At 42.8% G+C, this 20,166-nt stretch overlaps 1 protein-coding gene across 1 annotated transcript in view; it reads right to left on the reverse strand.

Moving 5' to 3' along the window:
- Positions 1–20,166, reverse strand: part of NPC1 (NPC intracellular cholesterol transporter 1) — a 107,659-nt gene that overhangs the window by 77,512 nt on the left and 9,981 nt on the right. The window contains exons 2-3 of the mRNA XM_030213532.1: positions 5,035–5,160; positions 2,486–2,592 (exon numbers count right to left, since the gene is read on the reverse strand). Of these exons, the coding sequence (XP_030069392.1) occupies positions 2,486–2,592; positions 5,035–5,160 (233 nt within the window). The remainder of the gene's footprint in view (positions 1–2,485; positions 2,593–5,034; positions 5,161–20,166) is intronic.

Below are 20,166 nucleotides of genomic sequence, written 5' to 3' on the forward strand. Positions count from 1 at the left end.
TCTACGTAATCTTTGAATTCAGACACAAATTTTTCAGCACCAGACTTGTCCGAACTCGCAGCTTCTCCGTGCCTAGTAACACTGTGTATGCCAGTGCACCTCTTGAATTTATCGAACCAGCCTCTGCTGGCCTTAAAATCACTTAGTGAAGTAGCACTCGTCCCGGGCATTTTCTTTATGGAGATCGGCATAAAGCAGTCTGGCCTTTTCACATATGATGGCTTCAGAAACAGAATCGCCATCTAACTGTTTTTGATTGATCCAAATTAATAATAACTGTTCCACATCTTTGATTGTTTGTGATCTCTGTTTTGTTGTCACATTCACACCTTTTGTTACTTTTGCCTCCTTTATTGCTTCCTTTTTTGCCACAATTGAACTTATCGTGGATGGTGACTTCCCATACATGCAGGCGATTTCAGCAATCTTAATGCCACTCTCGTATTTATCAATGATTTCCTTCTTCAACTCAATCGTGTTCTTGTCCTTCTTCTTTGAAGGACTGCTGCCCATAGAAACTTTTTTGGGTTCCATGATGAGAGCAGGGACTTTGATACAGGCACTCAACCAGCAGCAGCAGTATTGTGACAAAACGACAAAATTTGGGTCCTAATACCTGCAGGGACTTTGATACAGGCACTCAATCAGCAGCAGCAGTATTGTGACAAAACGACAAAATTTGGGTCCTAATACCTGCAGGGACTTTGATACAGGCACTCAATCAGTAGCAGCAGTATTGTGACAAAACGACAAAATTTGGGTCCTAATACCTGCAGGGACTTTGATACAGGCACTCAATCAGTAGCAGCAGTATTGTGACAAAACGACGAAATTTGGATCCTAATACCTGCAGGGACTTTGATACAGGCACTCAATCAGTAGCAGCAGTATTGTGACAAAACGACGAAATTTGGGTCCTAATACCTGCAGGGACTTTGATACAGGCACTCAATCAGTAGCAGCAGTATTGTGACAAAACGACAAAATTTGGGTCCTAATACCTGCAGGGACTTTGATACAGGCACTCAATCAGTAGCAGCAGTATTGTGGCAAAACGACAAAATCTGGGTCCGAAAACAGCAGCAGTGTGATCCCACAACTGGAAACAACGCCCCAGAAGAACGACACGTGAGAATGCAAGATTACCTGCGTGGGCACGCCGATGAAATCCGACGTGATCGACGAAAACGGAGACAAAATTTTCACGAAAAAATAGACGATAACCGAAACCGACGAAATCCAAAGTCAACGAAAACCGAGGTTTCACTGTACACTACTGTTATCACATACTCTGGCAATGAGGTTCAGAGTTGGAAATCTTGAGGGCTGATTGTCTATATACATACAGACAACTCCAGAAGGAAGCTCATTGGCACAGCAAGCGTTAACAGTAAATTTGAGAAATTGAGATCCTACTCCATATACCCTGGGTTTGATAATGAGGTTCATTACTATCATGACATATACAAAAAACTAACCCATTTGGAGACACTTCCCAAAAGAGAACTGCAGATTCTTTCCTAAATCTATTTAACACAGACTAAAAAAAAAAAAACCCACAATTTTGTGGATGCTTTTATACTTTTTTTTTTCTTTAAATAAATACACACAGAAGACAAGCTGCTGAATGTTTTATGTAGACACTGATTTCTGGTTAGGCTTTGTCCCCCCCTCCCCCCACCATTTATAGATGTAATTTTCCATTGACAGAGAAATGATGCCTTAAGTTAATGACATCATAAAAACAGACATGGGTGTAGACCAAATCAGATGCAAGATGGTGTTCTATTCCTGCGTGCTCTTTCATATATACACACACAGCTATTTATACAGATGTGTAAGTGGTGTTGAACTACAATAAAAAGATTTAAACATAAGTACACAAAAAATGAATATCTTTCCAGTGCCACAAAACCAAAACATGTAAACTGCCGAATAACAGAAATTTAACATGCAGCAGTTACAAAGCACATAGATAAAGATCAACCAGGACTTACATAAGCGAGGAGGAGTGGCCTAGTGGTTAGGGTGGTGGACTTTGGTCCTGGGGAACTGAGTTCGATTTCCACTTCAGGCACAGGCAGCTCCTTGTGGCTCTGGGCAAATCACTTAACCCTCCATCGCCCCAGGTACAAATAAGTACCTGTATACAATATGTAAGCCGCATTGAGCCTGCCATGAGTGGGAAAGAGCGGGGCACAAATGTAACAAAAATAAAGACAAAAATAAATAAGCACAGACATTTCTTGATAGCATACAAAAGCACCTTCTCTCTCACACACACCATTTTGTATAGCTGAGCAAAAAAGCTAGACTGATTTTGTTTGACAGAGGCAAAACACAGCATAATCAGGGCTCTCGCACATTTTCAAAATTAAATCCTCATTGGGGAAAAAAAAGCATTTGCTAATTGTGTACTCCTTGGAGTTCACTTGTCCAATCTTCCTTGGAAGTGTGTAGGAGACCAACCAAATTCCTTGTGTACCTGGAGAGAAACTGTAGGGGTAGTTGCAAGTTGTTCTGGAAGGTGATGAGCTGCTTGACATCACAGCACAGGCTAACATTACCATAAAACAAACCAGGACAATACTCCTTGAAAAGAAAAAAAAAACACAAATAAGGAAATAAGTAATCTACAGACAATCAAAACATAACATGAGGTCACTTGGTGCCTTGGGAAGAGAATGCAATGTTGCTTACCTGTAACAGAATTTCTATATACAGGATTGATCAGGCACACAAGGGGGTGATGTTAACCAATAATGCAGGGATGGAAACTGCTCTCCCAGAGGTCACAGCTACAGTTCAGAGTTCAACGGCCTCCTCAGTTCATTCCAAATATTAAGGTACTAAGAAACTCTCGAGGTGGTGGGAGGTATTGTGTGCCTGATGAATCCTACTGTCTATGGAAAAATAAACACTACTACTACTTAACATTTCTAAAGCGCTACTAGAGTTACGCAGCGCTGTACAATTTAACATAGAAGGACAGTCCCTGCTCAAAGAGCTTACAATCTAAAGGACACGTGAACAGTTAGTCTGATAGGGGCACTCTGCTTCCAGTCAACAAGCAGGATTGAGTCAGGAATACAGCTTAGGGCTGCTCAAACTCTTTGTACTTTTCACAATTTTAAGGCCATCAGACAAAACGAGCCACAGTACTTAAAGAATAAGCTAGGCCTCTACACACCCGTGTATCAGTGGTTCTTCTCAGAAGTTGCCCACACACTCTGGAATTTACTCCCAGAGGGGCTATGTCTAACTCACGACTACCTCTACTTCAGTAAGCAGGTGAAAGCTTGGCTCTTCTCCCAAACCTTTAATACATGTCATAACTATCCACACACTTCACACCGGGGCTAGCTTCCTGCACACCCTGCAACACAAACCAGTTCCTCATATCCCCTTCAACTATACATATAAATTTGCCATGACTTTGTACTATCCATCTTGTCTGCTTGTTCATAACAAAACTTTCCCCTTCGACTACCTATTAAGATGTTTTACTGTATTATACGAACAGCATTCACATCATATCTATGTTTTTTTATGCATGCCTACTATATTTTATTTGTATTGTGTTAATATTGTATCATATCTATATTACATGAATGTTCCATGCTGCCTATTACAGTAGTGCTCTGTTTACCCATGACCTCACTTAACACGCGTTCAGGCCTTGGCTCCCAATGTTACATAAGTATTGCCATACTGTGACAGACCAAAGGTCCATCAAGCCCAGAATCCTGTTTCCAACAGTAGCCAATCCTGGTCACAAATATCTGGCAAGATTCCAAAAAGTTCAATACATTTTATGCTGCTTATCCCAGAAATAAAGCAGTGGATTTTCCCCACGTCGTTTTAATAATTGTCTATGGACTTCTCTTTTAGGAAGCCATCCAAACCTTTTTAAAACCCCGCTAAGCTAACTGCCTTTACCACATTCTCTGGCAGCGAATTCCAGAGTTTAATTACACATTGAGGGAAGAAAGAATTTCTCCGATTCATTTTAAATTTACTATTTTGTAGCTTCATAGCGTGCACCCTAGTCCCAATATTTTTGGAGTAAACAAGATTCATGTCTACCTGTTCCACTCCACTCATTATTTTATAGACCTATATCATATCTTCCCTCCGCTGCCTTTTCTCCAAGCTGAAGAATCCTAGCCACTTCAGCCTTTCCTCATAGGGAAGTCGACCCATCCCCTTTATCATTTTCATCGCCCTTCTCTGTACCTTTTCTAATTCCACTATATCTTTTCAATAACAAGTGGGGTGACTTACTGTCAATCTTTCAATGCATGTGAACAGAAGTTGTGGAAAAGTGATAGGACCTTAATTTGAAAGGAAGAGTCAAATGCAGCTCAGATTATTGTGTTTGAGAGGTCAGTGAATAAGGCTGTGGATTTATTTTGTTAATATGGCTACCACATTAGATGGTTTCTCGCCACTATTGATTAAAGACCCTGGCTATTTATCTTGGTGTGGCTGTCTTGTGGTCATTCCCACTCGTGTGTTTTCTTGGAATATCTGAACCAACATTGACAGTAAAGATAAGCAGAACTCTGTAGTTTCGAGAGTTGGCGTGGCCTAGCTTTAGGAATACAAGAGCTGATGTAGGAGGTAAGCCTACCCTACTGGGAGTTACTTCTTCATAAAAAGGTGTGCCACTTCCTTATGGTAGGTTTAAAATGTTCTGGCCAATAGAAACGTGAACAAGACACACTGGAGAAAGAATCCATGAAGCATTACCCCTGTGGCTCCCCTGACGATGTTGAGTGGAAGAGAGAATCTGGGCTTCCTGGCCTCTTATTTCTCAAATCCTAGTTAACTATCAAAAAAGAAGTTAGTTTCTCACCCTCCTCCCCCCCTTAAGATGTGGTAAGGAAAAACAAATCTGGTAAAACACTAATGTCTCATGATCCCTTTATTTACCCACCTACTCTCTCCTGACAGAAAACTCTAGCACAAATGTAAGACACTGCTGTGAAGATCTGCAAGAGCACAGTAATAAACCACGTGGCCTAACATTACCTGCAAGATGTCATATCCTTCTCTGGGTAATGGCTTAGGTGGACCTGTATATTCACAATTGTACTTTTTGCCTTCTTGTTCCGCTTGTCCGCACTCCTCATACCAGACGCAGGACTGGGCCAGCACCTACAACAGATGAACAGATACCACTTACACTCAAGGACAATAAGCAGCATCCCCTCACACATGCCAGCTGCAAGTCACAGTAGAGGATGACAAACTTTTTCAGTTTTGGATGAAACTAAAACTGCCACCAAAACTCTTAAAAGTTTCAGACAAAACCGAAACTGCAGCCAAAAGTCACCCGGTTTCAGCTGAAGCCTCAAGTTTGGTTGGTTGCATGAATGTGAACCAGTAAGGGCTGCTGGGGATTGTTTGAGCTTGCAGCCATGCCTCTGCTAAACCCACCGACTATAATACTAAAGTGACCATATTTCACCTCCAAGCAAAATAGCCTCCGCACACATGAACCACAGCTAATAAACTAAAAACCATTGTGCTTTTTACAGTAGCTGACTTGTGCCTCACTTGGATGACAGCTGATGTCGATAACTCCACAGCAAGGCTAATTCCTAAGGAGCTTAACATCCCAAATTTACAGACTTAAATTCTTGCTAAAATTTTGTATCAAATATTTATTTGGAGCACTCTATTTACTACTACTACTACTACTTATTTCTATAGCGCTACTAGACGTATGCAGCGCTGTACACTTGAACATGAAGAGACAGTCCCTGCTCGACAGAGCTTGCAATCTAATTAGGACAAACAGAACAAACCAGAGATAAGGGAATATTAAGGTGAGGATGATAAAATATGGGTAATGAACAAGTGACTAAGGGAGTTAAAAGTAGCATCAAAAAGGTGGGCTTGTAGCTTAGATTTGAAGACGGCCAGAGATGGAGCTTGATGTACCGGCTCAGGAAGTCTATTCCAGGCATATGGTGCAGCAAGATAAAAGGAACGGAGTCTGGAGTTACAGTGGAGGAGAAGGGTGCAGATAAGAGAGATTTACCCAGTGAACGGAGTTCCTGGGGAGGAGTGTAGGGAGAAATGGAGAGGTACTGAGGAGCTGCAGAGTGAATGCACTTATAAGTCAATAAGAGGAGTTTGAACTGTATGCGGAAATGGATAGGGAGCCAATGAAGTGACTTGAGGAGAGGTCTAATATGAGCATAGCGACACTAGCGGAATATAAATCGTGCAGCAGAATTTTGAACAGATTGAAGAGGAGAGAGATGGCTAAGTGGGAGACCTGTGAGAAGCAAGTTGCAATAGTCTAAGCGAGAGGTGATAAGAGTGTGGATAAGGGTTTTGGTAGTTTGCTCAGAAAGGAAAGGATGGATTTTGGTGATATTATAGAGAAAGAAATGATAGGTTTTAGCAGTCTGTTGAATATGTGCAGAGAATGAGAGAGAGGAGTCAAAGATGACCTCAAGGTTACGAGCTGATGAGACAGGGAGGATGAGAGTATTATCCACAGAGACAAATGGGGGAAGAGGTGAGGTTAGTTTAGAGGGAAAGATAAGAAGCACAGTCTTGGTCATGTTTAGTTTCAGATGGTGGTGAGACATCCAGGCAGCAATGTCAGACAAGCAGGCTGATACTTTGGCCTGGATTCCTGCTGAGATTTCTGGTGTGGAGAGGTAGATCTGGGAGTCGTCCGCATAAAGATGATAATGAAAACCATGGGATGAGATCAGAGTACCAAGGGAAGAAGTATAGATGGAGAAAAGAAGAGGTCCCAGGACAGATCCCTGAGGTACACCAACTGACAGTGGGATAGAAGTAGAGGAGGATCCACTAGAGTATACACTAAAAGTACGCTGGGAGAGATAAGAAGAAACCCAGGAAAGAACAGAGCCCTGAAATCCAAGTGAGGACAGCGTATCAAGGAGTAGGCTGTGATCAACAGTGTCAAAAGTAACAGATAGAGAAGGATGAGGATAGAATAGAGACCTTTGGATCTGGCCAGGAACGGGTCATTGGAGACTTTAGCAAGTGGTAGTTTGCCATATAAACTACTGTGCAAGACCATAACTGCATTACTAACCAAGACTACCTAATTTCCCTAGTGGTCTAGTGGTGAAGTCAGGTCAGAGCGATGCCCCACTTGCAGCTGCTGTTTTGAAAGCAGAACCGGAATGGGCAGGAGTAACAGGGGCATCACTCCTGCCGCAACTAAACCCCAAGACCCCAGGTATTGTAAGATAGGCCCGGGGGGCCTACAGGTGGAAGTGGGGGAGGGAGTAAAAAATGGGGCAAAGCACAAATTTTCAGCTTCCAACAACAACCCCCCCCCCCCCCCCAAGGTTATTTTTGGCAAAAATTGAAAACATGGCCAAAAATAATCTTTTGGCTGAAGCTGAAACCAGGCAGAAAGGATTTTGGGCCAGTTTTGGTGCCAAAACCGAACCTGTCAGACTCTAAGCCACAGCTAGCCACCGCAACAAACAGTGCTTCCAGTGGCTCTTACCTCTAGCACTCACACATCTTTTCAAAGTTAAGCCCAGAATGAAAACCAACCTGTTAAAATCAATGCATGCAAGTCTCCATCATCAGTATTCGTTCTTGGCTGCCTGAAAATGTTGATCAGTTTGAGAATCGCTGCGTCTACTCAAAGCCTTTTGTACAAAGTAGGTCACATACAATACAGTGCAGTTAAAGAAAACATCTGAACATGGAGAATTTCTTGTCCCGATGGTCTCTGTCATTGGTACAGCACGCTGCCAACTTTGCTCAGAGGTAGAAAGTTTATTCACAAAAAACTTTCTACACCAACTTTTAACAAAATTGTTTGATGAACCACCAGTCATTTTGAAGACTCACAAGACAGGGTTTTTTTTTTTTAAACTATATTTGACCAGTAGCACTTAAGTCTAAATGAATACACCTGACCATCCATGTGCCCATTCTGGCACCTGAGAAGAGTTGGCACTGCAGAGGCAAGGATCTGCTAATGACAATAAGAAGAGCCATATTTGGGTGGGGGAGAACGTGTTGTTTTATTTATTTGTGACATGCCGTACAGATCAGCAGGATGTGACACCTCCCCAGAACACAAAGTAAATCTGTTCTCTAGACATGCTTCAACTGCTGTGTCTCCAGCAGGGAGTAGATAGCTAGTGTGGCACTGATGCAGCTAGACAACTTGTGCAGCTTTAGGTTTGGAGCCTTTGGTGATTCACTTTTAGTGCGGCAGCGGTAGTCTGTTCTTCTCAGGAATTCATTTGGATAATTTAATAAAGGTTTGGGGTTTTTTTTAATACAAAAAAATAAAAAGACCGAGTTATGAAAAAAGAATGTGTGTGTGTGTGTGTGGGGGGGGGGGGGGGGGGGGGGGGGGGGAATAACTGGCATTGCCTAGCATGAATGCAGGCCCCAGGACTCCCAAGAGGTGAAGGGTACCCAGGATAGTTGGGCATAAGAGCCAGATGGGGATAATACCAGAACAAACCACCACAGGAAACCTACAAAAATTAAAGTAGAAGGAGCACCTTTCATTTCAGAGAAACCAATATTGCTGACAACTAAACTCAGCACCTCTCCCTTTCACGGTGTGGTGCCTCCTGCACAGATGGTCCCCCTTCCTCAGGATATTTTCATCCCCCCTGAGGGGGGTGGGGTGGGGGAGGTGGTTGTTGCTCCTCTAAGTACAGAACTGTTAATATGGAAAAACTGAAAGGACTAAAGTCAAGTGGCGTCCCACGAGACCTATAAGCCCCCAAAATCTCCAAAAGAAAACAAATACAATCACAGACATAACACAAAACCTATTCCTGACTTGGGCTGTAAGTTGTTGTTGTGGATGGGTATCTAAAAGGGAGGAGAAAAAAAGGCCAATGACAGTTGGAGCTTTTGTACCAGGGTATATGTTTGCCAATTTACTTGGCTCCCTTACTACTGGGCCTCAGGGCATTTGCAGTCAAAGGCTCATTTGACATTAGGCTGCAGTAATTTTTATTATTATTATTATTATTTTTTTTTTTTTTTTTGGGGGGGGGGGGGGGGGGAGGATAAAGGCAGCCGAGCAAAAACAGTAGAAGGCTCCGTGATTCCATGCAAGGAAAAAGTATATATATGTTATATATAAAAATCATGTATATTCAGTAATACTGGGTTCCCTCTCCTATGGTACTGGGCGACAGGAAAGATGTCTAAGACGCAGGACAGGGGCAGAGGGATGGCCTAGCTGGACCTTCAGAGATTCCTTTGGCCAATACTAAAAAGAGGAATTTGGGGCCTAAGCAGCAGTTATGAGGCACTGCAATGATGATTTTTTCTCCCCAGGGCGTTTTTCACCCAATTTTATAGTGAGAAAATATCAAGATTTATTGTTTATGGCAGCAGAATGCTGAGGCCAGCAAGACACTGGTCTCTAAGAAACCAAAAGTAGATTAAGGACCTTCACTAGGGCCCTCTTCCCCTAGAGCCAGTACTTGGGAAGAACTTTGGGGGAAGCAGACAGCAAATAAATCAGATCTCGATCCATGTTCCTTCAGAAAAAAAAAAAAAAAAAAAAAAAGAGGAGCTCTCTAGTCTGACTGAACTTGTGCTTAAAGTTTTGAGGGGATCAAGACATGGCACCACGGTTTTAGAAGACCCTATTTTAGCAGGGATTTTTATGCCCTTGAAGGCTTTTCCCATACATCTGGCTATTAAGATTAATCAGGATGCCCGAGCATTTCCTGAAGTTGGCTTTCTGTAACAGAGCAAGAAAATGTGTCTCAGCAGTGTAGAAGGGGCTCCATTGAGACCCCTAGGACAAGTGACTGAATACTGAAAGAGGCCTTTGAAGAGGAAAGTGCAATCGGTGTGGTATAGCAAACCTTTGTTTATAAAAATAGCAGCACTTCAGTCTGCAATCACAGTGGTTACAGTGGTTGACGCTACACGCGTCAACCTTTTCTCACACGAGCACGCAGCTTTGGAACTCACTGCCATGCAACTTAAGAGCGATCCACGAACAAGCATCCTTCCGCAGATTACTGAAGACCCACTTGTTTGAGACAATCTACGGAAAAAACCTAAACACATAGAGTCTACACTCACTTACATCAATGCATCACACATCCACTCAAGATCTCTCATTCCCCCCAATTCCACATAACTCATACATATACTTACAGGAATAGGTAAACCATGTGCCTATATGTCTTAACACTGCCCTTAAACTTCCTATTATCTCCTCCCAAAGTCTCCCTGTTGATGTCCCATTGTGATATTCCTAATGATAATTTGATTATCTCGCATAACTTGTACAATGTAACCCATAACCAATTTGTATCAACTGTATTCTCTTTATTCATATCTTATTGTAAGCCACACTGAGCCCAGCCCGCAAAGAGGTGGGAAAATGTGGGATACAAATGCAAACAATAAATAAATAAATAAATAAATACATGGCTCGAGCCTGCTGCGATAGATTCAGCAAGTCCAGGTAGAAAGAGCCTGCTGCGATAGATTCAGTAAGTTCAGGTTGAAAAGGCTAAGTGATGGGCCTTTACTGGAGTCAGCAGCAGCCGCTCACCAATGCTGCTTATGACTTCTTTTCTAGAGTATACCTGCAAAGCTTCTGCTTATGAACTGGGCAGCTGTCTCAAAAAACAAACATTCAAAAAAAAAAACCCCCCACAGCTTAGAAGGCTACTATTTAAAAAGTTGCCATCCGTTTGGTGAGGGCTTGGAAAAAGACCGAGAAAGACCTAGAAAGCATGAAACGTCATCTCCGAGATGATTATGTGCAGGTTTATGATAGCAGCAAAAAGAGGAATAAGACTTCCACCACTTCAGGCAAGCCAAGATTGTATAATATTTAGATTTTTGGCCTACTACAAAGAATCAGCCATACTGAAGCTCCAGGAGAGGAACTACTGGCACAGAGATCAAGCCCCCACAATGTCGGTGTCATATCATGCCCATATAGGACCATTTTTTTTTTGGGGGGGGGGGGGGCGGGGGAGGGGATTCCTGCAGCCATAGAGGAGCATTTTTGATATGACATTGAAATGGCAAAAAAAAAAAAAAAAAGTTTACTGGAAAACATTTAAAAACGTTAATGGAAGGAAACCACATTCCAATATACACAGTTTGGAAAAAAGTGGGATCCCTGTTAAGACTACTCTGAGGAATTTGGGTATGCAGTTAGACTGGGAAGCTTGCCAGGTGCCCTTGGCCTGGATTGGCCGCTGTCGTGGACAGGATGCTGGGCTCGATGGACCCTTGGTCTTTTCCCAGTGTGGCATTACTTATGTACTTAAGTGACGAAAGTCATTCAGACATGTTTTTATTATTTATGTTTAGCTGCAAAGTTGAGACCAACGCTTGCAGCATATGACTTTAGGATCCTTCTACAGAGTTTACTGTTGTCTATACTTGATTTTTGTAATAGCCCTTACTTAGGTATTTCACAGAATAAAATTGATGCATTACAAATAATACAGAATGTGGCAGCGTGCATGATTGGGCATTTGGGGAAGTATGATCACGTGTCAGCTATGTTGCAACTTTTGCACTGGTTACCTTAAGATACAGAGTACAGTTTAAGGTGCTAGTTTTCATGTTTCAAGGGTTAAATGGAGCTTTTCCTTTTTCTGAACATTTCAGAGGTCAGTTAGGTCCCTGAGAGCATGTAATAAGGCAAAAGTACTGGACATGAGATGCAATCACTATGCAGAGACAATAAAATGTGCATTTTCTGTGGCAGGTCTATTACTGTGGAATTCTATCCCAGGTTTGTTGAGATTTTGTACATCTTTGAGACAGTTTAAGAAAGATCTGAAAACATTTTTTACTCCAGGTTTTTAATATCTGATAATTTTTGAAGTCAATGGTGCAGGTAATGTATTAGGATTTTATGTTCCGCTGTAAAACCTGTTTAGTAGTTAAGCGGGGCATACATTTTTTAAATAAATACAAAAATCATTCATTACTTTTGAATGCAAGCTACAATGAACCCATATTTGTTTGGGATAATGTGGGATATAAATAAACAATGGTATCATTTCTTTATATATGTCTGTTTCCCAGTCTGCACGGTGGCATTCTAATTCTGCAGCTGTTTTGTTAAACATAAAATATGATAAAACCATGGGACAGTATTCTGCATTGGTTGAGTACATTAATTGCTTACTGTTGTACAATACTGTTCTGTGCAATTTAATTTACTATTGTAAGTGGTAAAGCAAAGCAACAAGCACAGTAAAAAATAAATGAGTTGCAGTATAGGTTTTAAGTACTGTCCCATGCAGGAACCTAACCCTGTATTTCCCAACAGGAATAATTATTCAATTTCCACAGGTTTTGTGGAAACATAGGTATAGCTAGAACCTAACCCCTATTTTCCCATGTGGACTGTTTGCAGTTCGTGATGCTTATGAACCATACCATCGAAACATACTGTATTGTCTCACAATAGCAACCAATCAGATACAAGCCAGCAGGTATCCTTTGCCATTTCACAGACTAGAGTTTTACTCTGTGTTCAGCAGCACAGGGGGCAGGCAGAAGCAGAGCCAGCTTGATGGCGCGGGGGGAGCGAAAGCAGCGCGAGAGCGGACTTCCGCCGGTGCACATTTTCAATGCAACACGAGAAAAAAATAAGCGCCGGCGCAACTCCGTTTGGGGGAACAGCCGCTCCCCTGGCGCCCCACCTAGCTACGCCACTGAGGGCAGGGGAATAGTCTATGCATGGTGTACACACTGAGGCCTTGTCCAGCACACAACCCCTTCCCCCAGCAAATACATGACTCACCCACTGGAACCAGTAAGGCCCCCAGAGGTGACAGCCACTGCAGGTGGCAACCAAGCAGGTCCTGTGTGGCCCTAGCAACAGCTTCATGACATGGGGCCCCAGCCTGGGATACAGGTACATGATACTGGACATCGTAAAGCTCAGAACTGGGAATAGGTGGCCATATGCCCCAAGCTACAAGAATCTACTCCACAAATGGAAAATGTGGAGGACTGGTAAAAAAAAAAAAAAAAAAATCAGGAACCAGCTGAAGGATGCGAAGAGCCAAGATGGAGAAAAGCAGTCAGATGTGGACCCTTTGAACCTCAGCCCTGAGGCTCCACTGCTTTGTCTACTTTCAGTTTAACTAGCTCCCTATGAACAGAGTCTTGAAAGTCCTTTGAAGTCTACCTCGCTTCCAGTCTTATATGCATTTTGTCTTCTGCAGTCCTTCTCCTGGACCATCCATAGTAAAACTCTGCACAGAAATATTTAAGCAATTTTGCTTTATCCCTCACTAGCCTTTATATATATTCCTCCACTTCACCTTGGAGTCTATCAAAGGGCTTCCTCCCCTCCATTTTACCAACTTCAATATTCACTATTTTATCCTTCCATTTGCATCTTTGCCTTTCCTGACTACTTTCCCGACTTGTTACTTTTTTCAGTTATTGTCACCTGTTTTCCATTCTGCAATTTCCTTTAGTTTATGAAGGCTAACTTCATTTTCCTTACATTTTCAGCTTCTTAGTTACTTTCCTAATAAACAGGTTTGCTACCCTTACAATATTTTTCTGTTTTGCCCACTGCATTTCTCCTTCCCTTGATGCTCCCATCCAGCAAATGCCTCCTTCAAGAAAACTCATTTTTCCTCAAGATTTTTTTTTTTTTTTTGGGGGGGGGGGGGGGGGGAGGAAGTACCTCTAATCTTTTTTGGTCTTTACTCTGAGATTAAGAACCTGGGGAAAGGAATTACACCTATCCACACTGCTTTACAAGGAATATTACATTACACCAGGGGGTTCTCAACCTAGTCCTTAGGACCATCTAGCCAGTCAGGTTTTCAGGATCTCCACACTGAATATGCATGAATTCATTTGATTGCACTACCTCATGTGTGTGCAAACATCTCATACATATTCACTGTGGCTATTCAGAAAACCCCTGCACTGAATATGGGCAAAGCCAGAGAACTGAACCACTTGCTTAAAATAAGGATGTAGAACTAGAGGACATGAATTGAGGTTGCAAGGGGGCAGACTCAGGAAAAATTTCAGGAAGTATTTTTTTCACAGACGGAGTGGTAGACACATGGAACGCCCCCCCGCAGGAGGTGGTGGAGATGAACACGGTAACGGAATTCAAAAATGCATGGGATAAACACAAAAGAATCCTGTTTAGAAGGAATGTATCCACAGAAGCTTGGGTGGCAACACCGGAAATTGGGAAGCAAAGCTAGTGCTGGGCAGACTTCTACAGTCTGTGCACTGAAAATAACAAGGACAAATCAAGATCACCTATATATATAAAGTAGCAAATACAATGAGTTTATCTTGTTGGGCAGACTGGATGGGACATACAGGTCTATCTGCAGTCATCTACTATTTTACTATGTTACTATATTAGTAGGGTTACCATATGTCTGGTTTTACCCGGACATGTCCTCTTTTTGAGGACACGGCTGGGCAACCGGGCGGGTTTTACCAGTCTGCCCATTTGTCTGGATTTGTCGACAAACGGGCTTGGCTGGCGGGTCTCGGGGTGTCCTATCCTCAACTCCCCTTATCTTATTGTACTGCCCTGGTGGTCTAGTGACCTTTTCGGGGCAGGAAAGAGCCCCCTCTTTCCTGCCTGGAGCACCTGCAGACTGTCTCTTGCTGCCAAGAGTTCAAGTGGCAGCCTCGTGAGACTTCTGCAGAAGTCTTGCAAGGTCACTCTTGGCAGCCATTTTGAATCAGCGCGGTACAGGAGGCAGCAAGACAATCTGCAGTTGCTCCTGGTAGGAAAGAGGGGGCTCCACCCTGTCCCAAAGAGGTCACTAGACCACCAGGGTAGTACAGTAAGGTGAGGATAGGACACCCTTAGGGGGTGTGATTGGGTATGGTGGGGGCGGGACATGTGACCTTTTTGGGGGAAGCAAATATGGTAACCCTATATGTTAGAGGCTTTGAAGATGAACCTCAGCATTTAGAGAGGGTGTGTCATGGGCTTATGTTACTGAGTGGAGTCCAGGCTGGACAGAAAAGGCAAAGAGAAAGGCTTCACAGAACCAGGAAATGAAATGTTATGGTACTAGGGTTTTTTGTTTTATTTATGCTTCAAGGTTGTTGTTAAACTTTGTAGGTGGCAAGTTTGCTTAGGATTTCTGGCTTTGGTAATTGGTCTAAAGCCAGACCCAGCCAGTCAAGTTTTCAGGATACCCATACTGAATATGCACAAGATAAATTTACAAGCAATTTCTTCACTGTATGGAAATCTCATGCACATTCAGTATGGGTATCCTGAAAACCTGATTGGCTAGCTGTGTCCAGAGGACTGGGTTGAGAACCATTGGTCTACAGTAGTTTGACTGTTTTTGAACAATAATTGTGTGTGAATTAAGGCAGAGGGAAGACACTGCTTTTTGACCATCTGCACTGCTGAAACATCAGTACACTCATCCTTTTATTTAAAGCACTGATGAAAAGCACATGCTTTATGAATCGCTGCTTTCAAGCTTGTGACTGTCACATGATGAAAATGAGAAGTCCCCATATCAACGTTTTTAGTGTTGAATCATTGTTTTTCTGTTCAGGGCTTGCACTCCATTATCACAGTTTTTTGGAAAGGTACTGCACATTTGTACGTGCCAGCCTTCATCTGGACTCTAGCAGAAAGTGTGCTGCAGACTTTAAGGAACCCAAGCTGGTCCTGAGAAAGCATTTCTTGCATGTATTATATCTGTGATGCTCAGAAATAAACAACACTCCCCCCCCCCCCCCCCCCCCCCGACTATAAGACACCTCTTCATTATCCTTTTTGATTTCTTGTCCTCTCTTGCTCGGGTATGGAGAAAATGAGTGAAAAAAAAAAAGACAGAATAATTTCTAAAAAGATAATTCAAATAATAATCTGAAGTTTTGGGGGTGGGATGGGGAAGGAGGACAGACAGGCGATCAGAAGGCAAAAGGCAGTACAGAACTGTAATGTTAAGATATGGGTTCTCTTTAAATGTTGAAAGCATATGGTCAATTCTGCTCTCGGTTTCTGAATGGTTTTTGATTTGAATATCCTGATTCTAAGGTCACGAGAACTGTGCATCAATGGACTTACTCTGGATATTGCAAAGGAAAAAAGCTCCCTTAGGTACGTAAAATTTCAGAAGCTAATGAGATCTTTCCGAATGAAGCTCTCAATGTGGTGGAATCATCTACACAATGGCCTGTGGCATCAAAGGCACCTGTTGGCAGAGAATCACGAAGGGCAAGGGACGCCTACCACGGCACCTTTCTGATACTGCTTTGAAACATCACAACCCACTAGCTAAATCATGAGGAAGTATAAAGAATATGGATGTTTACTGTGACTATGCCCTCTCGATTCAACAGGCAACACTTTCATCAGGGCTTAAACTTGGATTGCCTTCTTCTTTTTCTCATAATAGATGTATGTGATTTGTAAGTTTCAAAATTTTCCCCTATTGCAAAGCGGGGTCGCTTCCTCCTTAAACACTAAATTAGTAGGTCATGTTGTTTGAGGAGCGAAGGGGATTTCTTTGCTATCTAATGGGGATGGTGGCTGGCTCTCAGGTTGCTTATATGGTAATGAAACCCTCACACACTAGAATATGGGATCATTCTGGGGTTGATATGAGTGCTCTTACATTTCTCACCCTTAATGTTAAGGGGTTAAATTCACTCGTGAAAAGACAGCTAATGTTTAAAACATTAAAAATGCAATTAAGGAAACTGGAACGTGCATGGAAAAAAAGAAAAGACACATTCAACGCATGGAAACAAACACAAAATGCACAATAAGACAGACCAAAAAGTCGTACTACAAAACTAAAATTGGGCCGGACTACAAAAACACGAAGAAACTATACCATCTCGTGAACAAATTGCTAGACACAACGCCGGTTATCACAACCAACACTGACATCCCATCTGCAGACAACCTTGCTAAATATTTCAACGAAAAAATTGTAAACCTACCCAAAACTCTACCTCAGGACAACATGGATATAGAAAACTTCATTAATGGCCTAGACCCAACCCCTGGAGAATACCCTGCAGACCGAATATGGTCAAATTTCGCTCTCCTCAACATCGACACAGTTACCCAGGTGATTAAAAGATACTCCAGTAGCCACTGTCAATTGGACACCAGTTACCTAATACAATCTGCCCCCCATCGCTTCGTAACAGATCTCACATCCCACTTCATACTTCAGCAGGGCATTTTCCCTAAAGAAAAAGGCAACATCCTGCTCACCCCAATACCAAAAGACACCAAGAAAAAAACAGTAGCATCTATCCCATTAGTAGTCAAACTAATGGAAGGCCTGGTGACCAAACAACTTAATGACTACATAAACAAATTCACCATACTACACGAGTCACAATCAGGATTTAGACCCCAACACAGCACTGAAATAGTACTACTAACACTCTCAACTAAATTCACGAAAGAGATAGCAATAGGCAAAAGCATTCTCCTCCTCCAATTTGACATGTCCAGTGCGTTCGACATGGTTAACCATAACATACTGCTAAGACTCCTAGACTACTTCGGAATCGGTGGTAACACTCCCAATTGGGTCAAGGGTTTTCTAACCACCAGAACATATCAAGTGAAATCAAGCACAAACATATCATCACCCTGGAAACCAGATTGTGGAGTTCCGCAAGGTTCACCACTATCACCGATCCTTTTCAATCTCACAATGGCCCCACTAGCCAAGGCATTATCCACCCATTTATCTACGCCGATGATGTTAAATTATACATCCCCTACAAGCATGATCTGGCAGAAATCACCAATGAAATCAAGCTCAGCGTAAACATCATGAACTCATGGGCAAATGCATTCCAACTAAAACTCAATAAAGAAAAAACACACAGTCCCATCATCTCCAGTGGCATTCCGAGGGGCGCTGACACTCGGGGCGGATCACCGATGCCCCCCCCCCCCCCCCCGGTGAAGAGACAGGTTACTTCCTGTTCCGGGGCAGAGGGAGCATGGAAACCAACGACGCTGACTGGCGCGCGGCCCCCCCCCCCCCCCCTAGCAGCGTGCACCCGGGGCGGACCGCCCCCACCCCCTTGGTATACCACTGATCATCTCATCTCATCCCAATACAATACATACAAACCTACAAACATTAACACCCCAGGATACACCCTCCCTATCTCAGACAGCCTGAAAATTCTCGGAGTAACAAATCGACTGATACCTCTCACTAGAGACGAAGCGAAATCCACCAAAAAGAAAAAGTTTCTCTCAATGTACAAACTCAAACACGCGAAACCATTCTTCCCAAGGGAAATATTTCGCAACCTGATACAGTCAATGGTGCTAAGCCATGCAGACTACTGCACTGGAATTTATGCGAGATGCGAAGAACAGATCATAAAGAAACTTCAGACCGCCCAAAACACAGCAGCTAGACTTATATTTGGAAAAACACGTTTTGACAACGCCAAACCACTCCGAGAAAAACTGCACTGGCTTCCAATTAAAGAACATATCGCTTTCAAAATCTGCACGACAGTTCATAAATTCATCTACGGCGAGGCACTGGGATACATGACAGACCTCATCGACCTGCCAACCAGGAATACTATAAAATCAGCACGATCATACCTAAACCTCCACTACCCAAGCAGCAAAGGACTCAAATACAAATCCACTTATGCATCCAGCTTTTCCTACTTAAGCGCACTATGGAACGCACTACCAAAAGTAATAAAAACTACGCTCGACCACCTAAATTTCCGGAAAGCACTAAAAACAGATCTGTTCAGAAAAGCATACCCCCACCGACCCAACATAAAAAACCTGGATATCTGCGACATAACGAAACCAAAGACCGTAATGGACATATCCCAACTCTTCCTCTCCCTCTCTAATGTTCCCCCCAATTGTATTTACCATACAAGTACCTCATTTTACCACAATATCACCTTGTAATTGTGCATACCTTGTATTTGTTCATACCGGAATCAGCTAACGCTGTTTACGGTACTATGTAAGCCACACTGAGCCTGCAAATAGGTGGGAAAATGTACCAAATAAAAAGAAATACAACATTTACAGGATTTCCAGAGGTCCAAGATGGCGTCTGAGGCAGACGTGCCTGCGATCAGCTCCTGAACGACAATAGTTTTCTTGGCGTATTGGACCTTTCTGGAACCCGGAATGGGGAAAAGAAAGGGGAAGACCTCCGTGCCTAACTCCTCAAGCCAGATGGATTCTCCCAGTATGCGCCAAGGGACTTTGGATGCGGTGGTGGTGCGCACGCCGGGAGCTTCTATGAGCGCTTCGGTGACTCCGACAGGAATGCCAGAACGTAGCTTCGAGGGAATCTCTTTGAGTCCTCCATCACACACAGCTCCTCCGAGGCCCGTGGGTGGAATGGTGACACCGGGGGAACAAAGCCGTAGGACGTCCGAAGTTGGTTTGCCCTTGACGTTGGCAGTAGGAGGCCCCGTAGCTACCTCTTCTCCAGCGGGGATAGCAGAGCAGCAGGTGAGGACTCAACAAGCCCTCCCCTTGACTTCGCTTGCGCAGAAGAAACCCACGGGAGAAGTCGGAGATCAAATCAGACCAGCAGTAGTTACCCTAGAAAATTTATGGGATGCTATTCAGGGTCTGAACGCGACCCTGAAACAGATGGCTAAAACTACACAGGAAGAAATGGCGGAGATTAAATCGACTCAAGAAACCTTTTCTGCCAAACTAGAAGCATATGACACTAAACTGGAGGCTCTGGACAATGAGGTACAAACTTTGAAAAACGTTTCTTCGTCAGTCTCCAAGGAAAAAATTATTCAATTTAGAAAAATCGAATATTTAGAAAACCAGTTACGTAGAAATAATTTAAGAATATTGAACTTTCCAAAGACTCCTTTAGTTTCATCCTTGGAGATGTTTAAAAACTATCTGAAGGAAGTATTGCTTATACCAAGTGAGAGTATCCCACCAATAACTAGAACACAGTATATAACTGGTATCCGGGAAGTGAGATCCTCTCCACAACTAAAATTTAACTGAATTTCTTCAAGATTCTCTTGAGCTAATTACGGAAAGAACCACTATGCTAGTGACATTTGTATTCGAGTTGGACTGTAACAACATCTTTAAATTATATTTCCGCCATATTAATGAAGAATTCTTGGGCTCAAAAGTTCAAATTTTCC

The sequence above is a fragment of the Microcaecilia unicolor genome, chromosome 1 (genome assembly GCF_901765095.1).
Source record: "Microcaecilia unicolor chromosome 1, aMicUni1.1, whole genome shotgun sequence".
NCBI lineage: Eukaryota > Metazoa > Chordata > Amphibia > Gymnophiona > Siphonopidae > Microcaecilia > Microcaecilia unicolor.